This window comes from Agrilus planipennis, unplaced genomic scaffold (genome assembly GCF_000699045.2).
Source record: "Agrilus planipennis isolate EAB-ADULT unplaced genomic scaffold, Apla_2.0 scaffold223, whole genome shotgun sequence".
NCBI classification, from domain to species: domain Eukaryota; kingdom Metazoa; phylum Arthropoda; class Insecta; order Coleoptera; family Buprestidae; genus Agrilus; species Agrilus planipennis.
The window spans coordinates 523,241-548,939 of record NW_020438932.1 but is presented as its reverse complement, the minus strand read 5'-3'; the positions used below and the strand labels follow the sequence as shown (position 1 = coordinate 548,939).

Sequence of the window (25,699 nt, the reverse complement as noted above, 5' to 3'; positions counted from 1 at the left end):
CCATGAAAAAACGAGATAACAAGACTTCAGAGGAAGAGCGAAAACTGAAGAGTTGCTCAAACGTCAAAATATTAATAATGTAGTGGTACTGGAGTAATTCTTTTTTTGGAAGAAAATACAAACTAAATGTCACACGTAATGTCAGTGAATTTATGTACAATGCAAGTGGTTGATGTGTTATTACCCTTTTAAATTGGATAATTTTGTTGTGTAAATTGACTGTTTGTGATTTTATTTTGATTTTTATTTAGTGCTCTCTTTTAATCTGCATTGTTTTAAAGATGGCTAAGAGGTTAACTGAGGAAATGGTTATTGCAAGAACAAAAATTTCAGATTTGTCTAAAATTCGAAGGCTTAACTGTTGGTAAGTTTAATTTTACAAATTAGTACCTATTCATTTCTTTAAATATAAAAAAAATTTCTGCATACTCTTTTATCTTTCAGGGGAAGTGAACTTGTTGATGTATCTCTTTTACAAAAAATGCCAAATGTGGAAGTTCTCTCTTTAAGGTAATATCAATTTTTATTCAGTGCTTGCAAGAATTAAATGCAATTTTCATTAACTAATACATAATTTAATTTTATAGCCAACTTTTACTTAGATTTCTTCGTTTTGACTAAGCATTTTTTAATGATATAAGATAAACATTTTATTATAATCAGTTTAATATGAAGCTATTTAATGGAGGTACCCAAGTCACCTTTACTACAAATAATAGGAGACTGTAGTAAAGAAATATTCTTCACAATTGTTCCCCTAATACATTTCAAAGAAGAAACTCAAGCAAATTGTTTTGAAATTTCACCCCTTGGATTTGCTTGAGTATCTTCACTATAGTAAAGAAATGTGTGAAACTGTCTCAGATTCAGCATGACTAAACTTACCCCAACCCACTTAAAATAACTTAAAATAAGTAATATTTTATGTTGTTTTCATAAACAAGTAAGCAATACAGTTCTCTGCAGTGTAGAAACTATTTTACACTAATGTACCAGGCAGGTACATGTAAAGGTTTAGTTTTATTTCTTATTTTCTTTTGTTTTAAATTTCTTTATATATAGACATCATATATTTTTTTACATTTCATGGTACAATTATTTCAATATGTGTATGTATATGGTTGCATGTTAGATATCTGCTTTTTGTCATGTCATATAACAAAATATAAAATCGTTTTAAGGCATGACAAGGTCGCTCCCATATAAAACTGTTTACAAATAAACTTTTTAAATTGCAAGCATAGGGAGGTGTTTGTATTGATGCTTAAAAAAGTATACCTATTGTTGAAATTAGTGTAGAAAATTGAATTCTTTTTGGAAATTTAAGTCTTTAATTTATAATCCCCCAAAATGATGTGTCCATAATATCAAAAGAATACAACTTTCGTAAAGAACGAATTATATCCTTTTTGGAGCACTATCTAGATAGTCTGTATTAGAAAAGTTGGTAATAGATTATTTTACTTTTGTTACATTCTTTAACAAACAAGACATCATTAATTTTATGTTGCTTATTCTTTGTAGTGAAGTTGAAATTAATGACTTCGCTTCTTAGACATGTTATTGGTTGTATTATTGATTTTTTTATGGATACACATAAATGGGTTACAAATTGACCTAATTTGGTTAAAAGTTTTTCGAGGAATCTTTAGGTCGACCTCGATAATAGACAATAACTGAACTACGCTTTTCAGAACGGTGGTTGTTTTCAGGCGCAAATTTTTCTCTATTTGAAATTGAATTGCCTGTATTTTATCTTTCTGTGCCAAGTATGTGGCCTCTTAAGAAAGTTACAATATTAAATAGTTTAAATTTCAATTCTGCTATAAATATCGTGATATTATTACTTCTTTCTATCCCTACATGAATGATTATATGATTATTTTTATTTAATTTATTTTATTATTAAATGAGCAAAAATTTAAATTGGCATTATAAATATTACGTTTTTAAGAAGACTACTTTGGTGAATACAAAAGTATCATAAAAATTGTTAATCTGATTAATGATAAAATTAATGTTTAACTTTTCTACCTACGTAATAGATTTCCTTGTTTTTATTACGTAAGCAAAATATGAATGGATGTGAGCCATACCTTATAAGGTTACCTATAAAATCATTATGCTGATTGAGAAGACGGCCTTTAGAATATTGTACATGTACCCGACACCTTTAGCATTTTTCGTTTTGTATGTGTCCGTCGTTTTTCTGTCGCATTTTTTGTCCAATCGAAATTATGGTAACAATAAAAAAATAGTCAAGTTTGTTCTAGAGAAGAATTATGTTTTGTTGAGGCAGGTGTACTTCAATACTTATATTAACATTTTTTTTTATTTTTAAATAAGTAATTAAATATTAAAGACTTATTGAGATTACATACATATATATGGCAAAATAAATCTCAATGTGTCTCTCTATTCATTACCAAAGCTTAAAATCAAACTGTTTTAATTTGTAGTATTAAACATTATATTTCTATAAAATTTGCTTCCTATTTTTCAAAATATTAAAGTTTATTTTCATTATGGTAATAATCTTTTTTATTCTTCGCCAAAAACAAAAAGTTAATTTAATTGTAAAAAAGATGTTTGAAACTATTTGAAACGTTTTTCTATGTTAATGTTTTATTAATTATTTGCAGTATAAACAAAATAAATAGCCTAGCAGATTTCCAATGCTGTTTGGCTTTGCAAGAATTGTATATTCGTCAAAACGATATTAGAGATCTTAATCAAATATGTTATCTCCAAGGATTAGCAAATCTGCGAAATTTATGGCTTGCGGAAAATCCATGTTCTTTTATTGATGGGTGAGTTGATTTGCATGTTGATCTTTTTCTAATTTTATTGATTATACCTATTTATGATAAACATTTCTATCTGATGTATCTATTGAAAATTATCTTTTCCTGATTCTTTATTTTCTAAAATTTAATCACAATATAAGAATCACTGTTTTATCTGTACAATCCAGAGCTGAAGAACTTCAGAGTAGGTAAGATAATAATATAGCATTGATAGAATGTAAATCACATCCATTGGAGAATATTTAAAAAAATAAAAGATTAACGAGTAAATTTTTATTGCTTTCTTCAACATTGTTTCAATACTTTCAGGTCATTCCAAAAGAAAAGTTCTGTAATGAGCCTTACCTGAAAGGGTTGAAATAGTATTGTAGAGGGTAATAAATATTCAGTGAAATTTCTCACAGTGCGATATTTACAGAAGAGACGCTGGTAAAACAATTAAAAATATACTACGTATTATAGTTTCTGATATATTTATTAAAGTAAAGTACATACTAGCAAGTAAGATTTACATGCTTATCGAATTCTAATTACTTCAGCTATCGTCTGACAGTTATACGCGCTCTACCTCAGCTACAAAAATTAGACAACATTGCGATAACACAGGAAGAAGTAAGAGACGCTGCTAGGAAGGGACGCATCCTTACACACCCTGAAGATCCTCATGAAAGTGAAGAAGAAGTTGAAGAGGAAGAATATGTACCTGACAGGCAACAGTACAGTAGGTATCCTACAGAACAATATCAAGAACAACAGTACAGTCCACAAAGAAGTCCATCTCGACAAGAGGTATGTGTAGCTTATCAATTTTAAACCATTTAAATTTATTTATTGTATTGATCTTTAGTCGTATATATTAAAGAACATTTCATTATTTACTGACCATAATTCTTAATATATGAATATAATTCATTGCACTAATATTACTTCTGCGTGATTGTATTTATTAATAACTATTAAACAAATATCATTTAATTAACCACCTTTAATTAAACTTTAACTAGACAGAATATGACAATGGTGACATTGACGGTTACTATATAAAAGAGGAGTCTCTTGAAGATGGGAAAGAGTACATTACTACTACAATTCAGGTAGGATGTTTTTAACAATTCATTTCATTTTACCGAGTAATATATGTATGATTAATGCGCATACTTAATTTTATTAACTTTGTGTTAAATTTAAAAAAATAAAAAGGATAATCCACAATTCATTATTTCAAGATCATGAAAAACGTACATATCACTATATGTTGTTAATATTTTAAAAACTTTTATCATTTCCAACATTATGAATTATATCTTATCTTTTTTTAGCAAAATTCATCAAGAAGACAAGAGCAAATAAGAAGAAGTTATTCTCCAACTGAATATGATGAGCGGAAGGGTTCTCAATATTATGAACAAACTAAACAAACTCAATTCTATGAGGTAATTGTAAAGCTTTTTTTCAAGTATTGATATTTAAAGAAATCTTATGCTAACGAACATGCTTTCTTTTCTGGGAATCATTTATCATATTAACAATAATTTTTATCGTTAATAAAAAATATCTTCTGTCAATAACACACAAATAGATTTCCAGTACCAAATAAAAGTAAGATTGTCAATCTTTATTATCAGTTACATTTATCGTTGTATGTATATTCTATTAAGGTTTGGTGAAAAAATACAAATATTTATTAAAAAATTTAAATAGGAAGGACAATATTTAAAATAATGATACTTCTAGTTTATTTGTTTACTTTTTTCCCGCATTTCATTTATTCATCTGTGACTCATTTTTATTAATAGAAAACTTCATTGAATACTAACAGTTTAGAGGAAGGAGCAGGAGATAATTTAAAGGACCTCAAATTAGTCACAAGCCAATCCTCTAACAGCATAAAGGTTTGTTAATTTCTTTTTATTACTAATAACAAGGCCGCTGTTCTTAACAATTTTCCTTTTAAATGTAATAATAAGTCTTGAACTCAAAACTCGTGGACGTATCCAGACTTGTGGCTTGGGATGGAGTAAAAAAGTACAAATACAAATGCAAATGGACATTTAAAACTAACTTCTAGAAAAATATGTTCATTATTTTCTGCATAAATAAGAGTGGTATATTAGAAACTGATCAAGACTAGAAAGAAAGCAATTAGCTGATTGACCTCCCGTTCTTTGAATGGGTTCAAATTAAAAATTAAAATAATTTATCTGTACTTATAAAACTACAGTTTTCGTCATATTTGTATAATAGCTTCCGATTAGATTAACTACTAAAGAAAATTTCATCTGACAGGATTACACTAATGGAGAAAGGTATCCTCAATCAAACCCAGCTGCATACAGGCAAACGGAAGGCAGTGAAATTTCATCGCATAGTCACGAAGTTCCTACAAGACGTGAAAGATTTACGTGTCCAGCCGCTCACCAGCCACCTTTTAATAGAAGACCAGTAACAAGGGTATATATATATTTATTCTGGGTTTTAGGAGTTTACTTAGATTTGATTAAAATATTTTAAAAGTCAATGGTACGAAGTATTAAATAAATAAATTTAATTTTAAATAAAGTTAATTATCAAAAATATGAACTTCATGAAAAAGAGAAACATTATAAATAATATCATCAAAACCAGTGGTAGGTTACCTACTATACTGAATTTATCACGTGGTTTTAGAACTCCAACATACTGTCAGCAGTTTTGTGTTTGGTTAAAGAACTAGATTACCCAAGTTTAGAAGTTGTTGAAATGGCAGTCAGATGTCGAATGGATGAATTCGAAGAATGACATAAGGAAAATCGTTCGTCTGACTCTGATCCTGAAAATGAGCTTCCTCTAACATAAAGGGAAGCTACGGCTAGAACTTTCCAACCGATAATAGCTTAACAGGATTTAAAGACTAAACATACTGACATTTTCGACAGAACATCCAAATAATTTTTTACTGGTGCTGTATATGATTTATTATTAATACAATAACTGAAGATTACTAAACGTAAAACGAATACTGAACAAATAACGATACAAATGTTAAAAAGATCGCGATCTTAATTAATATACTTAATCGAACATGATAAATCCAGACAGTTAGGAAATATATAGGGCCAGTAAATTGATTTGATTTACTTAATATACTCGTTTGTGATATACAAGTAAAAATGTTGATAGATTAAAATTATAGTGAAAAGTCACTCTTCACTTTTCTCGAAATTTATATAATTCAAGTTATATTTTAGATCCCATTTAATTGTATACAAAGAATCTTTAAATTATACTTAAAATTAAACTACTAAAATTGATAGGAAATACCAACTTGGATTTGAGTAAAATTTTCATGAAAAAATGAGTGATTAAAAAGTTATTATTAATTGAAAATTATCCTTTTTTAAGTTATAGAAAGAAATACTTTTGAAATCGTAGATAATAAATCAGTTTGATATTAACTGCTGCTAAAGCAGTATTAGCGATTCAAAGTATGAAAATGCATTTTATCAAAATTATATATTCTAATAAAATAATTAATAGCTTTTACTGTATCATATATATGCGATAATAAGCTGCCTACGTAATTATTTTGAAAGCATTTTCACGTCTGCATAAAGGTAATTATTTAATACTTGTGATATGAAGCGTATTAAGGAATGCTATTTTTAATCTTCCTTTTTAGCACAAATTCATTCTTAATTGAATTAGAAAATTGTTTTATATTGTAAATTTGTGCTTTAGAAATCGTATCAGTTTTCGCGTTCATTTGCATCTTACAATTAGTACTTAAATGCATATTTACGTGCACATTTTACTTAAAAGGCTTACTTTTATACAGTTTTAAGAATTTTTAAATGTAGCTGTGGAGTGTTTTAATTTTTTTGGATATTTTTATTTTGTATTTTATGTTCAATTTTTTTTTTCAAAATGTCTAGAATGCAATGCTTCCAGTTATCGGAGAAATTGCTTCATAAGATATCAACACAAGAGTTAGAGTTGTAGCACAATATGGTGCTTTGGCTAGACACAGTATAATAATGTTGAATATTGCCGTACTATTTTATTCTTATTGTAATTTTACGTTTTGTTAAAACTTTGTTGCCTTGAATCGTAATGATGATACTTGTTGTTTACTTCGTATAAAAACAAATATTCACAAAATTGTATTCCTTGGTCCCTTTCAGTTATAATTGATATTTTACCATTTGCAGTTTATGATTGAAAAAATACTTTTTATGAGAAGAATATATACAAGTTTTCTGTTCTGTTTTAAGTAAACGAATATTTGAAATATGAACATGGCAATGCAGATATGCAAATTTTATTTGAAACCAGAAATTTGAAGACATTCCTTAAGATATCGTTTTTAACTTGTACTTGTTGAGTTTATGTAAGATGGAATGGAAATACTAAAAAGAAATAAATTATTTCTACTTACCAAACTATTTGATAATTGTTATTTATTTAATACGGTTTATTAATATCATTAATAATTAAAATGGTTTTTAAATTAAAGTGAATAAATTGAAAATTTATACAGGAACTTAATAGCAATGCAGACGAAATAGACGAGCATTTCGCGGTTGTTGTGCATATGTTATGGTTAATATACTTCTTTGGCTAGTTTGTAAACAGGCTACATACCGGTTAGTATACCTATTGTTCAAATGTCTGGTTTGGTGAATATCCTTCGTAAGTGTTGGCTTCTCCTACCGTTGTGCTAAGTATATTCGCCAAACGAAACCTTTATACAGTTTGCGTACTATTCAGCTAGTGTACAAACTAGCCAAGTAAGCATATTAACCCTAGCATATAAGTGGACGTGGGTGGTATCAAATCACTATGTAATCATAGTAGTTTTAGATAAAACAAATTAGGCGTTTATGTCATTTCGGACAAATGTTCTCAAATAAGATAAAATTTATTTGTATATTTTTCATTTTTTTATGCGATAATTTTTGACTGTGATTAAGGGTGTTCACTTTAGTAAAAGTGTAAATATGTCAACTCTTGTTAAAAAAACTTATCAGCCTTTTGTAGGTATTCCAAAGGCTACAGGTCTTCAAGAACACTTTGATTCTGTCCAAACTCACGCTGTGATTGAACAAACAAACGAAAGAAGCAATGGACTTCAAAATATAAACAGTATTGAAGATCCACCTTGGTATCGGCTTCCATGTCAAGAATTTCGAAAAGGAAGGCGGGGAAAAAATTTCAACTACACCCAAGATGCAAAACCTCTCACAAACCAAACTAAACCAACTGTTCAAACTGCAAAGCAGAAATACAATGGCCTGCAAGATTTTGATGATATTTTTCCCAAAAATATTCATCCACCAAATAAAAATAAAAACACGGTAACCTGTTTAGATAGCGATATTGCTAAAACAACAGAAACAACTGAAGCAAAAATTGAGCACCAAGAGAAACCCCAAAACCTTTTCCAGCGCAACAATAAATTTGATTCACGAAAGCAAATTTACCGTCAAACTTTGAATGGTGTTCCTGTATCTTCTTCACGTTTACAAATTACCAAATCGCAAACAGCAGCTTCGCCTGAATGTTCACAACAAGAAAAAAGAATTGAAACTTCTGATTCTTGCAAAAGCGAAGTACCTCTAAGTGAATCACAAACATCAGTTTTATCAAAATGTCCACACGAGAAGAATGTTGAAACTTCCGAAAACGAAACACTTCCAGATAAATTGTCTAATGAAGAAAACTTAAAAATTTCGCCCAGTAGCCCAAAGGATCAGGAAAAGAAAAATATTGTTACAGAATCTTCAAAGAATCAGGAAAAGAAAAATACTGTTACAAAATCTTTAAAGGATCAGGAAAAGAAAAATACTTCTATAAAATCTTTAAAGGTTCAGGAAAATAAAAATACTGTTAAAAAGTCTTTAAAGGATCAGGAAAAGAAAAATACTGGTAAAAAGGAGAAAGGGTCTAATACAGAAGTAACAGAGGAAGAAAAAAGTTCATGACATTCACAATTACAATAATTTAAGTTTTAACTCTTTGAAAAATTAACTTCTTTGTAATTATTATAGTTTTTACTATTCTTTTACTGTATTCATAAAATTTTTATTAAAATGCCATGTATTCAAGTTAAATAACGGTGTTATTGTTCATCTCGACTCAAATTATTTTAGATAGTAAATGTTTATATATTTGTTATTCTCAAGAAACGGCTTATATTTACAAACTTTCTCTGATAAGCAATCGAGATTATCTAATTCCCACATAAACATTGTTTGTAATTAGAATAACTAGTAGTTAGTTAACAGACAATTAGAAAATTTACAGTTTCTAAAAAATGAGAGCAAGGCAGTTTATCCCAGCAAAAAGAGTTAAATTATTATTTATACCTTCAATTTTTTACAATTCAAGCAGACGTATAAACAACAGCTCTAATGTTCTTACAACTAAATGTGATCGTTCCTCCAAAACATTTAAGGTAAATTAAAACAAACTCATATTAGTTTAATATCAAATTTTGAATAAAATAGATATTGCGTTTTAATAAAGAAAAACAGCGTTTGTATTTACAATACGTAATTTATCTCTTAAATAATCGATTTTTAAAAAAAAAATTTAACATTTTGGCATCTAGATATAATATATGATTCTACTAAATGTGTATACAGTATATTAGATATATATAAAGCTTCTAAAGATGCATTCGTATAATTAGTTCTAATAAATAAATGTGAAACTACTCAACAGTATTTTTTCTTTTAATTAATAAATTTTAGCAAAACCAAAGCCGAATGTTGGACCTTGTGACTCACTTAAAAGACGATACTTGCAGAATATTAAGTGGAGGTGGCGGAAAATCTGTAGAAAGACATACATCTAAAGGAAAACTGCTTGCTAGAGATCGTATTAATTTATTGCTAGACAAAAACAGCGCCTTTTTAGAATTATCAACATTCGCTGGCTATGAAATGTACGGCAAAGATGAAGTGAATGCGGGTGGTATTATAACTGGAATTGGAAAAATCTGTGGGTAAATATGAAGTATCACTAAATACTAAATTATCTGTTAAAAAATTAACAAGTTTGAGTAATAATGGTCTTATAAAAATAAATCAAATTATGGAGTAACTTTTTGTAGTATCCTATTTTTTTTTTCAACATTGTTTTTGTTACGTTTTGTGTATATATCCATAAATGAACTAAAATTACAGGAAAGATTGTATGATTGTGGCTAATGATGCCACTGTGAAGGGTGGAACATATTATCCAATAACAGTTAAAAAACACATTAGAGCCCAAGAAATTGCTCAACAAAATAACCTACCGTGCTTATATCTGGTTGATAGTGGAGGAGGAAACTTGCCACATCAAGCAGATATATTTCCTGACAGAGATCACTTTGGAAGAATATTCTTTAATCAAGCAAATATGTCTTCTTTGGGAATACCACAGGCAAGTAACTATTTTAGATTAATACAGTCTTATTTAGCTAATATTAACTTGAAAAAGTTTGATAAATTATGATCAGAATATTTTATTATTTTACCACTTTTAGATACTATAAACTATAACAATTAAGAAAATCCATTGAATTTTTAGATTGCTGTAGTCCTGGGTTCATGTACAGCTGGTGGAGCTTACGTTCCTGCAATGGCAGATGAGTCAATAATTGTAAAACAACAAGGAACTATATTTTTAGCTGGGCCACCTCTTGTTAAAGCAGCAACTGGTGAAGAGGTATAATTTAAAAATGCATTAGTTAATAATGAAATAAAAAAACATTACATTTCAAATGTGAAATTTAATTACAACAAATTACTAAATTTTCAATTATTATCAGATAACTGCAGAAGAACTTGGTGGAGCAGATGTTCATTGTACAATATCTGGTGTTACAGACCATTACGCGTTCAATGAAGCACATGCGTTGCATATAGCTCGAGGGATAATTAAAAAATTGAATATCAATACTCAGTCAACTTTTTCTGAACCTTTTGAAGAACCGCATTATGATATTGAAGATCTCTATGGCATTTCGGATCCCGATTTAAAAAAATCCTTTGACATTAGAGAGGTAATTGCTAGAGTCTTTGACGGTTCCAAATTTGATGAATTCAAAAAGAAATTTGGAGAAACACTAGTCTGCGGATTATCTAAATTATACGGAAAAGTTGTGGGTGTTATTGGCAATAATGGAGTCTTGTTTTCTGAAGGCGCAATCAAAGGTGCTCATTTTGTTCAGCTGTGTTGTCAACGCAATATTCCGATAATCTTTCTTCAAAATATTACAGGTTTTCAAATAACTCATTTGTTTGATACTATTTTTTCTGTTTTTACCGTTTTGATTGTAGGGTTTATGGTTGGTAAAGATGCAGAAGCAAGTGGTATTGCAAAACACGGAGCAAAGCTAGTTACAGCAGTTGCTTGTGCTGCAGTCCCCAAACTAACAGTTATTATTGGTGGTTCCTTTGGGGCTGGAAATTATGGTTCAAATTATTTTATTAACATAATAAATAAATATCTATTTCCTTATTTCGATATGTTTGCAGGGATGTGTGGAAGGCCTTATTCACCAAGGTTTTTGTACATGTGGCCAAATGCAAAAATATCAATTATGGGAGGAGCTCAAGCTGCAGATGTTTTATCACAGGTCTCAAGCAGAAACAAAAAGACAGCAAAGGAACAAGAACTGTTTAAGAATGAAATAATACAAAAGTTTGAAAGAGAAGGTTCACCATATTTTAGTAGTGCAAGGTAACTACAGCTGAATGGACAATGTTTTTTTTAAATGACCCACATTAAAACTTCTTGTTATTTTAGACTGTGGGATGATGGAGTCATTGATCCAAAAGATACAAGAAAAATTTTAGGGCTGAGTCTTGCAATTACTTTTAATAAAAATATAGAGAAGAGTCAATTTGGAGTGTTCAGAATGTAAAAATTAAAACTTCTTGAAAAACAAAAATAATTTTTAATAAACATACTTTTATTTTATTTTACATATTTGTTGTGTCTCTTTTTTCAATGAACCTAAGTTGTTTACGTTTCATTCGCTTTATTTTAGCAGGATTTTTAATGATTTGAACAACTTCTGATTTCTTTCTGTTTTCTTCTTGTCTTTTAAGGTTTTCCCTTCTTCTTTCTTTTTTCAGCTGTTTTTCTTCCTGTTTAGCAGCTAAAATAGCCCTAGATGCTTCTTTCACTCTTTTAAGTTCTTCTCTCAATAGCTGTTTTTTTTCAAAGGAACTTTTTAAACCTTTTGTCTTAATTATTGATGAAAACTTTTTTTTTTCAGTTTTCCAAATCCGTCCTGATTTAGGTTTTCCTTTCGGTATATTTTGTTTTATTGCTTTCCTAGAATAAAATAATTATTTGAATTGATTTTAAACCATTTAAAGACCCTATTAATAATGAAAAAGGCATGTTTCTTAACATTACAAAAACAATAGTCTTAAAATAGTTAATAAAAATGTATAACTTATTACTTTGACTTCTGTTTGACAAGGTTTTTTGTGTTCTTGTCTGGACAATTGTTAAATTCTACTTCCATCGTTAAATAACTAAATTTAAAAGTAAATTGAGTTAATTTTGCACTTTAGTCTACAACATTTGAGGTTAGTTTTAGCAATCGATGCAGTTCGCGATTAACAATCATTGGAGACTTCAAGCATAGAGGGCACTAGGCTGTGCTTATTAGACTTAAATATGAAAAATCAGGTGTACATTGAAAACAAAAATTTTTAAAATAACAAAGGTTCTTCCAGTTATAATCCTACGTTTGAAATAATTCAATTGATTTAATTTGTAAAGATGTTTGTAAAAAAATTGATTCCTAATTCTGGTTTACTGAAACACGTTTGTAAAATAAGGCAAACATTTCTTCGAAATGATTCAGACCACGGTTTCCGTACGCCCCATGATGTGAGTACTGTTTTTTTTTTTACATACCAAACAATAAATTTTTAAATAATCTTTACTTAACTTTGTTTTTAGTAAAAAACTAAATTGTTATTTTTAGGCATTACCTTTTAAACTTGGACAACCCATTCCAATGGCCATAAAGTGGGTCCTGTTCTTGGGTTCAGGTTTATGGGCTCCTTATTTAGTAGTTGCCTACCAGTTACAATAAAAAATATAGAAGAATTGATTCATAAAAAACATTTAAAAGTAATACAGGTAATTATCTTTGAAGAAAATTAAATTTAAAGATTTGTTACCAGAATCGTACCACTACATTAGTATTATTTGTAACTAGAAATTCACCATCAGTTTTTGTGATAGGTTATTTTGGTTGCTTATGTAACATTAGAAATCTTAACTGTATTCCAAATTATACGTTATTATTTAAAATTAAAGTCGACTAATAAATTAATAACATGTTGCTGAACAGAAGTTCATTATTTGCAAGAAACATTATAACCAATTATGTTAGAAATCATCATGGAGGTACACCTGGTGAGGTAAGAATAATTACCACAGCACCTACATTAAGAAGGGTACGAAAATCATATTTGTTTTATGTAAATTTTGTTTACAGAATTTACCATTTCAACTTGGAAACCCTTACCGACTAACTGCATGGTTTATTGTGTTTTTCGGATCAGGGCTTGCAGCACCTTACTTTGTTGTTAGATATCAACTTACCAAAAATTAATTGTTTTTTATAATGTGCTGTAGTGTGTTACGATGTATACCTTAGTGTTAATTGTCTAAATACATATAACAAAAATATTGTCAATATGTGTACCTATGTATGACCTTGTCTGAAATGTACTTGTTATGTGGAAACTTCAAGAAAACATTAATTGATGTTTTTCAGGCCGAAGAAAATGACTATTGCATTATAAACATGTATTTTATTTCTCAAAGGCAGTAATAGACAAGTAGTGAAATGAAATTTATCTATTTTAGAGAAGGACTAAATGGAACTAAATAATAAACACCCCACATGAGAAAATTGTTATAGCATAAAGCCTATCCTTTTTCTGCATTATTAATCTAGAAATAATGTCGGGTTAAATAGATTAAAATTATAACTCTCCATAAATGATGATACTCATCTATTGATTAGCATCAATTTTATATTAAGTGCAGCATTACTATGAAAGTAATTATACAAATGGGAGTACTCGTATTTTATATTTAGCAAGATCCTCTAAATGTTACAAAGGAAATTATCTAGCACAGATATTTATCTATTGGATAAAATATGGTTGAAATCGATCATATACGATGTATATTGATGAGTAGATTTCTTCATAATTTAAGGACTTGTTAAACGTTAAGTAATACGAGTTAGCGATAATACCTATAGATGACGATATCTGCCCTATCGTGATATTAATTGTGTAAATTTATTGCAGTAATTTACTGTAGCAACAGTAGCGCACTAATCGAAGTTTTAGTAATACAAGGAGATGTCGCACAATAGCCGAAAAATTAAAATTTTTGATTTTGAACTAGTTGAAAATATCTTTCAGTATTTCATATTATGCGATGATTATGCTATTACTTATGAATATATGAAATAAAAGCTACCTTATACTACAGTAATTAACTGAAGCTCTGCACTTTTCCTGTTTTTGATATTTGTTTGAAAAAAATCATTTGAATTAAAACTGCGCTCTATTATCTGTTTATCGGAAAGAACATTGAATTTGTCATTTATTAATTTTAAATTACATTTTATTAGTATGTAAGGGGAAAAATAACTCTAATTTTAAATTATCCTTTTGTTCATTTTGAGAATATATTTTTGCCGCTTTTGAAATTTTTGAAAGTTTTATGTAGGCAACCAACATTTAAAACAATTATGCTTATCTATTTTTATGTCTCCGCATATTCCAAGTTCGTAATTGAGCCTTCCTAGTCACTAAACAAAATTTTAATTGAGTAATGAGGCGTATTTATGTTTTCCTGTTGTAATTTAAACATTTTAAAGTGACATCGTTTTATTTCAATCGTGACAGAAATGGCTAGCCAGTCAATGGGCATTCAGCAGCTTTTGGCTGCTGAAAAAAAAGCAGCTGAAAAAGTTGCAGAAGCTAGAAAACGTAAGTGAATGTGGTTAATTAAATTCAGATATTTTAGAGCAGTCTAAATTGGCTACATAATTATTATTTGAATATTTTACTTTTGGTATAGATTTTTTCTCAAAAGCGCTATCGTTGCAATCAAAAGCATGTTAAACGTTTCCTAAAAATAACTAACGAAATGTATGTATTCTATATACGCTGGTATATAAAAACACACTTTGAGAAAAATAAACTTGCATTATGTACTCGTTATCCCTGGGAAATTGGCCAAATGTTACGATAGTTAATGTCAAAATTAAACTCATTCGTGTTATTGCTCTTGTTTCTTTGACGGTACACATTCCGCATAAATTAAGGCGAAACTAAATGCGAATACATAAATCCCTCTTAGTTTTTCGAAAGTTATTATATAATGTCTTTTAAAAGTTTGTCGTTATTTTTAATAAACGTGACTGAAGGAAACTAAAATTTTAATGAAGATTCAGTTTAATGAGTCAGGTGTTTTTTCATATACGTAACGTAGTTAAAAATTACGATTTAATATCAGAAATTTCATTAAATTTTTGGAAAAACAGTAAATACAAAAAATTATTTTGACGTCTACAATTTCGGTAGATGTTGCGTTGCAAAAGTTTAAACTTAACAAATTCCAAACAATTTGAGCATTCTTCGTTTACATACTCCTACACTAAAAATATATTTTTGTAGGCAAAGTTAAACGGATAAAACAAGCTAGAGATGAAGCTCTAGCAGATATTGAAAAGTATAGACAAGAACGAGAGAGGCAGTTTAAAGAATTTGAAACAAAACATCTAGGTTCAAAAGAGGACGTCGCAGCAAAAATCAATGTTAACACAGAAAAGTTGTTGGCTAAGATTTCTGAGGATGTTCATAATAAAAGGGAAAATGTAAGATTACATTTGTTAGCGACAATTGAACTACAAAAGATTTATAAAGTTCAGATCACGATAAAACGTATACATTTATCAGGGACGTAAATACAGAGTGAGGGTAGTTCGCAAACTGAATTTTATTTATTTTAATTACATTAATACTAATTGTAACTATATACTGAAACTAGTTGCTTTAAAAGTATTAGATCAAATAATTTCTTTGTTATTAGCACTAAATAGTTGTCTTTTTTTAAGCTATTTAGTTTTGAAAAGAAGGGTTTGTATGATATGTTGTTGTATGCAATATCAATTAATTTGTGCCTTCAATTTCAGGTAATTAAAGAATTGCTGGATTTAGTTTTTGATTTAAAAGCAGAAGTTCATCCCAATTATTTCGTTATGAATCCAAGAAGTGATTGATTTAGTAAATTGATAACTTATAATTGTTATTTAATAAATGACTAGATGTTATCAAAACACATTCAATCGCTGATGAATTATGACATAAAAATAGTATTTATTTTTCCTTCCTATGCGTTTATCACGAGGGTAAAATCTATCTTCTTACGAGAACTGATAAAAGCATCCTCTAATATATCAGCTGTGGTATCAGCGACTACCTTATCTATTGTAGCAAACAACTGGTTTTCTGTTAAGGAATAGAGGCCTAACAAGCTCTTCCAATAGAAAGGTAATAAAAGAATTTTACACTTAGTTAAAACAGATATTAAAAAATAATTTGAAATCAAAAAGTTGATAAAAGTTAAGTTTCGGGTGAAAAAAGTCGAAATACACAGACTGAATTCTATTTAGGTCAAACAGGAAAATTTTTTAATCATACCTACAAAAACTGTAGAAATTATCTATTAAATGACTCAGTGGAAATGTACCACAAAAAAATATTGAATAAGTTGTATTTCCACATTAAATACCTGTGTACTACACGCTCATTCTGTATTTTAAATTATTTTTTTGACATTATATTTGAAAAAAAGAATTTGGTGGCATATTTTATTTTTTAATCATTTTCAGAGCATGTTTTGGCTCATTTTAATGTTATAGAACATAATTTCTCTATTAAATTTGAATTAAATTAAACCAAAAGCTTTTTAAATAAACATTTTAATGCGTGTGGTTAAATCTAATTCAATTACAGAATGTTTGATATACATAGAAATATCGCAAAGTATATTAGATAATTCCTTTATTATCTCTAATGCTGCCTCATCTTTTTAATTTCACTTGCTGTCTCGCTTTTGTAGGCAAATACTTTTTAGTTTTAATCATGCTTCCATACTACATTTATACGTCATAGCCACTTTCGGACTTTAAGATTCATCATAAATAATTGGTAATTTTAATTATTTTATATTTGTTGATCGAGAAAACTTGTACAGGATAGAAAAGAAACTGCGTGCTCATTTTTGCATTAACCATTATAAAGTATTTGTCATATACAGGTTAAAAACTTCATTATACCCAAGTTCTACTCGCAAAATTAAAATATTATTAATAAAACTTAAACTGATCTTGGTACAACTTTTGTGAAACTAAACTGCATGATTTCAAACATTCAAAAATTTATTGAGTCGATTAAAATATATTAGTGAAATTTTCCAGTTTGTTTTATTTTTGAATGTTTAAAATAAAACCTTGTTCTAATTCTAAAAACAGTTTTAAGTACTTTCCGCCCTTAAAAATGTTAAAATTACTTATTAACGATAAAAAATCTTTCTTTAGAAGACAATGTATATAAATTAGTAATTTTGAACCGCCTTTTTGAAAATACAATTTTTAAATAAGATATCCTCTGTACATTGCAGTACATTGCGGTACAGTGGGTTGTCTAGATATTAGTTACATAAAATGTGGTACATAAAAAATAGAACACAATGATTATGATTTCTTTACATTACATATTAAGTTGTGGTTAACGTGTTTCGTGACACATTTATTATTTGTTATCATTTTGTTCCAGTTTTCCATAAGAATATCAGGAACACGCTAGGTCGATGGTCGATGTCGTAGACAGCCGATGTCAATCGATTCATCGCGACTCGTTTTAATCTATGATATTTATTATCTATGGATATGATCTATGATTTTTAAGATAGCTTCTGATGGAAAATGGTTCTGGTTCTTCTGTTCGTGTTTAGGTAAATTGTGAAAATTACGTTTTCTACGTAATTATTAATTTTTCAAGTTCGTAGTTTTTATAAATAAAGTGTTTCTTGGAAGGTTTTTCAACAAATAGAAGCGCAAGGTAGGAAACATTAGATTTTCTACACTCGTTATTTCTTTGTATTCGATAAGCACTGCTTAGTCATACTTACTTACCTGTATTCTTAGATAGCTTTTTTGTTTAACGTTTCAACACATTTCATAAGTTGCTTTTGATCTGTAAAATACACATATGTATGGCATATCAGAAACTTGTTTTCATCAAAATGGTTATTAGTTTATTTGAATTTTTCAACCGTTTGGTATGATTTCTACAAATCAAAAGGCAAGGTAGAAAACATTTGATTCCATACACTTTTGTGGATACTTAGAATCACATTAGCCTCCTTGACATCTTTCCATTAGTCTATTTACTTTAAACCCTTCTCTGTTATTTAACTATTTTGAAACAATATTTCCTTTAGAATATTTAAGACCTCATTTGTTAATCTAGTCACCAGAGAGGGACCAAAGCAATCAACCACATTCTGGAAAGTCCTCCCGGGATCTAAATGATGACATTTCAAGAAAAGGTAGGCCTCTGTTTATGTGTATTTACTGTGATATTGTATTTATTTTTAACAGCGTTCTATTCTGTAACTCTTTATATATTTAAGTTAGATTCAGATCTTCTTTTAATTAGTAGGTCAGGTCAGTGATGGACATCAAACCCAACTACAAGTGGAATCATCCTGGCAATCAGAGAACATGAGGACTTCCAGGACATCAAAGGACGAGACTAGCGAAATCCGTTATACTAATATCGTCCCACTCAAGGCAAGAGGCACATCAAGGAAATGTAACGTTTTTTTAATATAGTTATTGTAACATATAGAACTTGCCTTTCTTTTTCTATATTTTCAAGGATTTTTTGTTTGTTTACCTTGCTTATCATTTAACTTTAACATTTTCTTAGAATTTTTAGCATTTTTCTGTTTAATTTCTTTTAATCTACTTTAACTAAATACTTTCCTTTCTTCTGATTTACATTAACTTCATTCAGATCTACACTTTTTAGTGGTTTTTCTTTAAAATTTTCATTCGTTTAATTTACTATATCTCCATTTCTATTTACTTACACGTAATCTTTAAATACAGTAATGTATTACAAATCTTTTTCTTTTACTGTAAGAGTTAATTGCTGTTCTAAACTAAGCAGTAACTTTAATTCAGATCTTTTCTTTTTTATTTAGTAGGACCAGTCCATGAAGCCAGCAACAAATTAGGACATAAAGGGACCAGAGTAGCGAAATCCATTCCAATAAAGTCGACCCGGTCAAAGTGGCACATCAGGTAAATGTAACATTTATTTAATATATCTATTATATTTTCCCCAAATTGCCTTCCAGAAGTTGTCTTTCTTTTTCTATATTTTGAAAGCTTATTTTTTATTCTTTACTTACCTTATCTATTTTTTCATTTACCTTCTACTGTCTAATATTACTTATTTTATTTCATTTACTTTGTATTTACTCAAAACTGTTCTTTCTTTTGATTTACTTTACTTCACTTATTAATTGTTTTTATTAAAACTTTTATGTATAAAAAGGAATCTAATTTTGTTGGTTGTTGTATAATAATATATAGTTTTCAAGACTAATTTTGCCAATAACTAAACTAAGCAGTAATTTAATTCAGTTTTTTTTTCTTATTTATTTAGTAGGACCAGTCATCAATATTGAAGCCAACAAGTGGAATCATGATCAGTGCAGAACATCAAGTCCACTAGGGCATTAAGGGACCAGACCATTGAAATCGATTCTACTAATATGGACCCACTCAAGGCAAAAGGCACACCAAGAAAATGTAATATTTCTTTATTTATTACATTTCTCAGAAATCTTTGTTTACTATTATATTCGGAACTTATCTTTCTTTTTCTACATTTCCAAAGACTATTTTTGTATTCTTCACTTATTTATTTTTTTCACTTACCTTTTACTTTTTCTTATAACTTCTACTTTCCAACAGTATAGGCTTTATTTCTTTTAATTTGTATTTGTTTATTTGACAATTTGCATTACCTTAAAACTTTTTTCTTTTATCATCTTCATCTTTTAGTTGTTTTTCGTAAAACCCGTTTTTTCCTATTTATTTTCTTTTTATTTATATTTAGACTATTTAAAAATAATAAATCTCTTTTTCATTTTAACTTTATTTTAACCATTTCATTTACATAAGACTTTATTCTTATACTAATTCTGTCTGTCTCTTTTCCTTCTTTTTTAGGTAGCAGGACCAATGATGGACATCGTAGTCAACAACAGGTGGTATCAACTGGGGCAACTCAATCGATTTAGAACACCAGGACAAGGAAGGAACCACACCAGCGGACCCAAGGATCCGAAGACTTCGGGGCCCCAAAGCTCCGGGGTTGGAAGGCATCGGATTCCAGGATCTCCAGGTACGAGAACTTCGAACTTCGAAGATTTCGAACTTCGAAGATCGCGGGGTGCGATGACCTCGGAATTGGTAAGTCTGCGAGGTTCAAAGACTTCGAGGTAGAAGTCGGGGTCCCCAGGGTTCGAAAATCTAGCAGTTGGAAAACGCCAAAGATTCTTTGGCATTTTCCAGCTTCGAAATTATCGGATTCAGGGAACTCGACATTTCTATCTTGATTCTTTGGACTTCACAGTCTATCCAATTTCGAAATCATTGCATCTTGGGATTTTTAAACTTCGAAATCTTTGAAATTCGACGTTTCGCACCAGGAATCCTGAAATTCGAAATCTTTTAACCCCGGAGCGTTAGGGCAAGGCCCGTAAGGCGGGCCGGCCACGGGGGAGGGCACCCGGGGATCGCCCCGGGTGCAGGACGCGGGGAGGGGCGTCAGGGCCCCTAACGGGGCCCGGGGACGGGAGATGGCACCCGGGGATCACCCCGGGTGCAGGACGGGGACGGGGTGGCACCCGGAGATCGCTCCGGGTGCAGGAGGGGACGGGGCGGCACCCGGGGATCGCCCCGGGTGCAGGACGGGAGGTGGCACCCGGGGATCGCCCCGGGTGCAGGACAGGGTGGCGCCCGGGGATCGCCCCGGGTGCAGGACGCGGCCCCCTGAGGGGGGCCGCACGTGGGAGGGGAGGGATAAACAGAGGGGGGGTGTACTGTAATATTTTTTAAAATAAAATAAAATATTAACTTTTTTTAATTTTTTGAATTGGTGCATCCCTACATCGAAGGTTTCTGTAATTCGACGCCGGTGGGGGACGCGGGTCCCCTGTCCGCGCGCGGGACCATTTTTAGCAGGATTGAATACCCCCCAAGTGGTAAACTGCCATCTTTCAATGACCAGGAGCTATCTTCCAAGTGGTTTGAAGTGACTTCCAACAACTTGGATCGCCATTCAGAGGCTTGACTTATGCCTGCGCCAACAGAAATCACCATCAAGTTGTTTGAAGATGATCATGTCTGCGGGAGATGTGATACAAGTACCACCCTCCCGCAGACAGGATCACCCTCAAGCAACTTGAAGGTGTTCCTGTTTGCGGAGGGATAAGTCTTACCTATGAGTGGTGATCCGCGGTGTTGGGAGATACTTCTTACCCTTGGAAGATGGCTCCAGCCATTGGAAGATGACCGTCACCGTTGGGGGCTATTCGCACCCGTTAGAAATGGTCCCTCGATGTTCGCGACGATCTCCCACGATGACTGATGTCCCTGATGCGGTCCAGGAACTGCTGTTCCCTGAGTCTGTAAAAGAATTCAAAAGTTAGTAAAAGAAATAAAATATCTAAAGGACAGAAGTAAAGAAAAAGGTTTTAAAGATAAAGTAAAATAAACAAAACAAAAATAAGTGAAGCAACTAAGAAAATTAGTAGGTTCTGGAAAAATATAAAGTACTAAGAAAAAAGGTTTAAAATAAATAAAAGGTAAAGATCAGAAAATGAAAGGAAGTAATTAAGGCAAGTACAAAAAAAANGTTACAGTAAATATAAAGAAAGAAAAGTAATTAAAAAAAGCATTTAAATACCAGATAAGTAAAAATTAAAAAGGCAAAGAAAGTAAATACTTAAAAAACCAGTAATTTAAAGCTTACCTCGATTGAAACGCGTCCTGATGTCCTTGAAGTGGTCCAGGGGTTGGTGATGAACTTATAATGATGGTTGATGTTCCTCCAGAGGATGGTTCTGTAAAAGGTTCTCAAATTAGTAAAAGGAAAACAATTTACAAGGTGAAAGTATATAAAAACAAGTATTAATATACATATAAAAGAAACTAAAGCATGTAAAAGATGTTACAGTAAATATAAAGAAAGAAAAGTAATTAAAAAAAGCATTTAAATACCAGATAAGTAAAAATTAAAAAAGGCAAAGAAAATAAATACTTAAAAAAAAAGTAATTAAAAGCTTACCTCGATTGAAACGCATCCTTATGTCCTTGAAGTGGTCCAAGGGTTGGTGATGAACTTCTGATGATGGTTGATGTTCCTCCAGTGGATGATTCTGTAAAAGGTTCCCAAATTAGTAAAAGGAAAAGAATTTACAAGGTGAAAAAAGGAAAGCATTAAAACAAGTTACACTAATCATAAAGAAAGAAAAGTAATTAAAAAAAGCATTTAAATACCAGATAAGTAAAAATTAAAAAGGGCAAAGAAAATAAATACTTAAAAAAACAGTAATTTAAAGTTTACCTCGATTGAAATGCGTCCTGATGTCCTTGAAGTGGGGTCCGAGGGTTGGCGATGAACTTATGATAATGGTTGATGTTCCTCCAGAGGATGATTCTGTAAAAGGTTCTCAAATTAGTAAAAGGAAAAGAATTTACAAGGTTCAAGGGTTGGTGATGAACTTCAGTTGATGGTTGATGTTCCTGCAGAGGATTCTGTAAAAGGTTCTCAAATTAGTAAAAGGAAAAGAATTTACAAGGTGAAAGTATATAAAAACAAGTATTAATATCACTAATCATAAAGAAAGAAAAGTAATTAAAAAAAGCATTTAAATACCAGATAAGTAAAAATTAAAAAAGGCAAAGAAAATAAATACTTAAAAAAAAAGTAATTAAAAGCTTACCTCGATTGAAACGCATCCTTATGTCCTTGAAGTGGTCCAAGGGTTGGTGATGAACTTCTGATGATGGTTGATGTTCCTCCAGTGGATGATTCTGTAAAAGGTTCCCAAATTAGTAAAAGGAAAAGAATTTACAAGGTGAAAGTAAATAAAAACAAGTATTAATATACATAAAAAAGAAAGGAAAGCATGTAAAACAAGTTACACTAAAAATAAAGAAAGAAAAGTAATTAAAAAAAGCATTTAAATAGAGATCAAGTAAAAATTAAAAAAGGCAAAGAAAATAAATACTTAAAAAACAAGTAACTAAAGCATGTAAAACAAGTTACACTAAATATAAAGAACGAAAAACAATTAAAAAGACATGTAATGAAAAACTTCCTCGATTGAAGCGCGTTTTGATGTCCTTGAAGTGGTTCAAGTGTTGGTGATAAAGATAGTTCCTGGTCGTTGAAGGGTGGCAGTTTATCACTTGGAGGATGTTCAATATCTCTTACTAACTTCTGGACTTAGGGAACACCAGTCCCCCGATGTTCGTTCCCACAGCGACTAATGTCCTTAAAGTAGTCCAGGATTTGGTGTTCCCTAAGTTTGTAAGAGAGTTCAGAAGTTAGAAAAAAATTGAATATCCCCCAAATTGTAGACTGCCATCTTTCAACGACCAGGTACTATCTTCTAAGTGTCTGTACCTTCAGATTTCAAGTGCGATTTCAGAATAAGTCTGCTATTGAATTATTTATGGTTAAAACGAAGAAAACTTATTAAAAAAAAAGCGCTCGTTAAATTACTATCAGATGAAAAACCCTTCCTGACCTATAAGGCGTAATAATTATGTAAAAAAGTACGTAGAATCTAATGGTATCTTTAGATTTCAAGTGCGATTTCAAATATATCCGCTACTGAATTATTTATGGTTAAAATAGAGAAAACAACTTATTGAAAAAAAGCGCTCGTTAAATTACTATCAAATGAGAAACCCTTACTGCCCTATAGAATGTAATAATTATGTAGAAAAGTACGTAAAATATAATGGCACCTTCAGATTTGAAGTTCGATTTCAAATAAGTCTGCTACAGAATTATTTATGGTTAAAATAGAGAAAACAAGAAAACAACATATTAAAAAAAAGCACTCATTAAATTACCATTAGATGGAAATAACCTCCCGAACTATCCTGTAGTGCTGCCAGTTCTTCACTGCGTCAGTAAATTTAATTGCTATAATTCTAAAATTACATAAACATTTTGAACATAAAAAACGCGCACGTCAATTTTTAGCCCGTTGAACAATCAATCTAAAAGTTACAAACCGGGATATTTACGTATTATCAAACAATTAATCTAAAAGATACAATCCGTGAAATTTACGTTAAAATGTTTGAAGAATCTCGTAGTGTTGATAGTTTTTCAGTGCGTCTTGAAATTAAGAAAATTTAATTGCTGTACCGCGAAAATTACGTAAAAATTCTGTACATAAGAACGCGCATGCATTTCATTTTATCCAAAACAATATTTTATACTTTACAAACCTTAAAAGTAAACTGTAAAAGAATCATTTATTTATAAGTTAATTTCCAAATGAATATGTTATTTAAAAACTGAAAAAGTTTGGTAGTTAACATCCTTTTGTATTATTATTATTAAAATGAGAAGGATACGACAATTTTGAAAAGAAAACCGTTCAAATTCAAAATTATTTGATTCGTCAATTTCCGAAACTACCACCCACTTATTAGCAGTAACTGACTAACACTATCTCTCTTTGTAATCAAAGTTTGAAAACTATAATGAAATTATTTTAAAAGCAAATTTTTAATTGCTATTTATATTAAAACGAGGAAAATGCCTTATTCTCTTTGTCGACCGTTCAATTATACGACTGTTTGACGAGAGAGCAAGTATTCGGAAAATGAAAGANATGGTTGATGTTCCTCCAGAGGATGATTCTGTAAAAGGTTCTCAAATTAGTAAAAGGAAAAGAATTTACAAGGTGAAAGTAAATAAAAACAAGTATTAATATACATAAAAAAAGAAAGGGAAGCATTTAAATAGAGATCAAGTAAAAATTAAAAAAGGCAAAAAAAATAAATATTAAAAAAACAAGTAATTTAAAGCTTACCTCAATTGAAACGCATCCTGATGTCCTTGAAGTGGTCCAAGGGTTGGTTATGAACTTCTAATGATGGTTGATGTTCCTCCAGTTGATGATTCTGTAAAAGGTTCTCAAATTAGTAAAAGGAAAAGAATTTACAAGGTGAAAGTAAATAAAAACAAGTATTAATATACATAAAAAAGAAAGGAAAGCATTTAAATAGAGATCAAGTAAAAATTTAAAAAGGCAAAGAAAATCAATACTTAAAAAAACAGTAATTTAAAGCTTACCTCGATTGAAACGCGTCCTGATGTCCTTGAAGTGGTCCAGGGGTTGGTGATGAACTTATAATGATGGTTGATGTTCCTCCAGAGGATGGTTCTGTAAAAGGTTCTCAAATTAGTAAAAGGAAAACAATTTACAAGGTGAAAGTATATAAAAACAAGTATTAATATACATATAAAAGAAACTAAAGCATGTAAAAGATGTTACAGTAAATATAAAGAAAGAAAAGTAATTAAAAAAAGCATTTAAATACCAGATAAGTAAAAATTAAAAAGGCAAAGAAAGTAAATACTTAAAAAACCAGTAATTTAAAGCTTACCTCGATTGAAACGCGTCCTGATGTCCTTGAAGTGGTCCAGGGGTTGGTGATGAACTTATAATGATGGTTGATGTTCCTCCAGAGGATG

The 25,699-nt window shown here is 30.3% G+C and overlaps 5 protein-coding genes and 1 long non-coding RNA gene across 9 annotated transcripts; 4 read left to right on the top strand and 2 right to left on the bottom strand.

Moving 5' to 3' along the window:
* The first annotated feature begins 25 nt into the window (after nucleotides 1–25).
* On the top strand, nucleotides 26–7,228 carry LOC108742278 (uncharacterized protein F09G8.5). 4 transcript variants are annotated; one of them, XM_018477424.2, is made up of 9 exons: nucleotides 26–364; nucleotides 445–510; nucleotides 2,643–2,810; nucleotides 3,347–3,596; nucleotides 3,812–3,901; nucleotides 4,127–4,240; nucleotides 4,604–4,699; nucleotides 5,094–5,258; nucleotides 5,475–7,228. In XM_018477424.2, the coding sequence occupies exons 1-9, from the start codon at nucleotides 282–284 to the stop codon at nucleotides 5,583–5,585; spliced, it is 1,143 nt and encodes a 380-aa protein (XP_018332926.1). In that variant the 5' UTR covers nucleotides 26–281; the 3' UTR covers nucleotides 5,586–7,228. The 4 variants fall into 4 exon arrangements, with proteins under 4 accessions (XP_018332926.1, XP_018332928.1, XP_018332927.1 ...); XM_018477423.1 differs by lacking the exons at nucleotides 26–364; nucleotides 445–510 and adding an exon at nucleotides 1,995–2,295; XM_018477426.1 differs by lacking the exons at nucleotides 26–364; nucleotides 445–510; nucleotides 4,604–4,699 and adding an exon at nucleotides 1,986–2,295.
* A 1,769-nt stretch (nucleotides 7,229–8,997) lies between these two features.
* On the top strand, nucleotides 8,998–11,761 carry LOC108742277 (probable methylcrotonoyl-CoA carboxylase beta chain, mitochondrial). Its single transcript, XM_018477422.2, has 8 exons — nucleotides 8,998–9,240; nucleotides 9,539–9,792; nucleotides 9,974–10,214; nucleotides 10,362–10,499; nucleotides 10,603–11,053; nucleotides 11,114–11,248; nucleotides 11,312–11,516; nucleotides 11,583–11,761. The coding sequence occupies exons 1-8, from the start codon at nucleotides 9,100–9,102 to the stop codon at nucleotides 11,698–11,700; spliced, it is 1,683 nt and encodes a 560-aa protein (XP_018332924.1). The 5' UTR covers nucleotides 8,998–9,099; the 3' UTR covers nucleotides 11,701–11,761.
* LOC108742281 (coiled-coil domain-containing protein 86) lies at nucleotides 11,719–12,423 on the bottom strand. Its single transcript, XM_018477434.2, has 2 exons — nucleotides 12,248–12,423; nucleotides 11,719–12,116 (listed from the first exon to the last, which is right to left on the bottom strand). Exons 1-2 carry the CDS (start codon nucleotides 12,310–12,312, stop codon nucleotides 11,759–11,761), a joined length of 423 nt encoding a protein of 140 aa, XP_018332936.1. The 5' UTR covers nucleotides 12,313–12,423; the 3' UTR covers nucleotides 11,719–11,758.
* A 590-nt stretch (nucleotides 12,424–13,013) lies between these two features.
* Nucleotides 13,014–13,610, top strand: LOC108742283. The gene is made up of 2 exons (XR_001938649.2): nucleotides 13,014–13,222; nucleotides 13,300–13,610. It is a non-coding gene; the product is annotated as an uncharacterized LOC108742283 (long non-coding RNA).
* A 935-nt stretch (nucleotides 13,611–14,545) lies between these two features.
* Nucleotides 14,546–16,201, top strand: LOC108742282 (V-type proton ATPase subunit G-like). The gene is made up of 3 exons (XM_018477435.2): nucleotides 14,546–14,815; nucleotides 15,506–15,705; nucleotides 16,024–16,201. The coding sequence occupies exons 1-3, from the start codon at nucleotides 14,734–14,736 to the stop codon at nucleotides 16,108–16,110; spliced, it is 369 nt and encodes a 122-aa protein (XP_018332937.1). The 5' UTR covers nucleotides 14,546–14,733; the 3' UTR covers nucleotides 16,111–16,201.
* Nucleotides 16,202–21,904: 5,703 nt separating this feature from the next.
* On the bottom strand, nucleotides 21,905–25,693 carry LOC108742266. Its single transcript, XM_025974245.1, has 6 exons — nucleotides 25,612–25,693; nucleotides 25,298–25,388; nucleotides 22,920–23,010; nucleotides 22,541–22,633; nucleotides 22,262–22,352; nucleotides 21,905–22,037 (listed from the first exon to the last, which is right to left on the bottom strand). Exons 3-6 carry the CDS (start codon nucleotides 22,933–22,935, stop codon nucleotides 21,920–21,922), a joined length of 318 nt encoding a protein of 105 aa, XP_025830030.1. The 5' UTR covers nucleotides 22,936–23,010; nucleotides 25,298–25,388; nucleotides 25,612–25,693; the 3' UTR covers nucleotides 21,905–21,919.
* Between the last annotated feature and the right edge of the window lie 6 nt (nucleotides 25,694–25,699).

Coding starts and splice junctions, on each gene's coding strand:
- LOC108742278 (XM_018477423.1), top strand. CDS start 2,123: ATGCTGATTGAGAAGACGGCCTTTAGAATATTGTACATGTACCCGACA. Junction 3,597..3,811: donor GAAGTCCATCTCGACAAGAG/GTATGTGTAGCT, acceptor AACTTTAACTAG/ACAGAATATGACAATGGTGA. Junction 3,902..4,126: donor ACATTACTACTACAATTCAG/GTAGGATGTTTT, acceptor ATCTTTTTTTAG/CAAAATTCATCAAGAAGACA.
- LOC108742277 (XM_018477422.2), top strand. CDS start 9,100: ATGAGAGCAAGGCAGTTTATCCCAGCAAAAAGAGTTAAATTATTATTT. Junction 9,241..9,538: donor GTTCCTCCAAAACATTTAAG/GTAAATTAAAAC, acceptor AATAAATTTTAG/CAAAACCAAAGCCGAATGTT. Junction 10,500..10,602: donor AAGCAGCAACTGGTGAAGAG/GTATAATTTAAA, acceptor AATTATTATCAG/ATAACTGCAGAAGAACTTGG.
- LOC108742281 (XM_018477434.2), bottom strand. CDS start 12,312: ATGGAAGTAGAATTTAACAATTGTCCAGACAAGAACACAAAAAACCTT. Junction 12,117..12,247: donor CTTGTCAAACAGAAGTCAAA/GTAATAAGTTAT, acceptor ATTTTATTCTAG/GAAAGCAATAAAACAAAATA.
- LOC108742282 (XM_018477435.2), top strand. CDS start 14,734: ATGGCTAGCCAGTCAATGGGCATTCAGCAGCTTTTGGCTGCTGAAAAA. Junction 14,816..15,505: donor AGTTGCAGAAGCTAGAAAAC/GTAAGTGAATGT, acceptor ATATTTTTGTAG/GCAAAGTTAAACGGATAAAA. Junction 15,706..16,023: donor TTCATAATAAAAGGGAAAAT/GTAAGATTACAT, acceptor CTTCAATTTCAG/GTAATTAAAGAATTGCTGGA.
- LOC108742266 (XM_025974245.1), bottom strand. Junction 22,353..22,540: donor CAGGACGCATTTCAATCGAG/GTAAACTTTAAA, acceptor AACCTTTTACAG/AATCATCCACTGGAGGAACA. Junction 22,038..22,261: donor AAGGATGCGTTTCAATCGAG/GTAAGCTTTTAA, acceptor AACCTTTTACAG/AACCATCCTCTGGAGGAACA.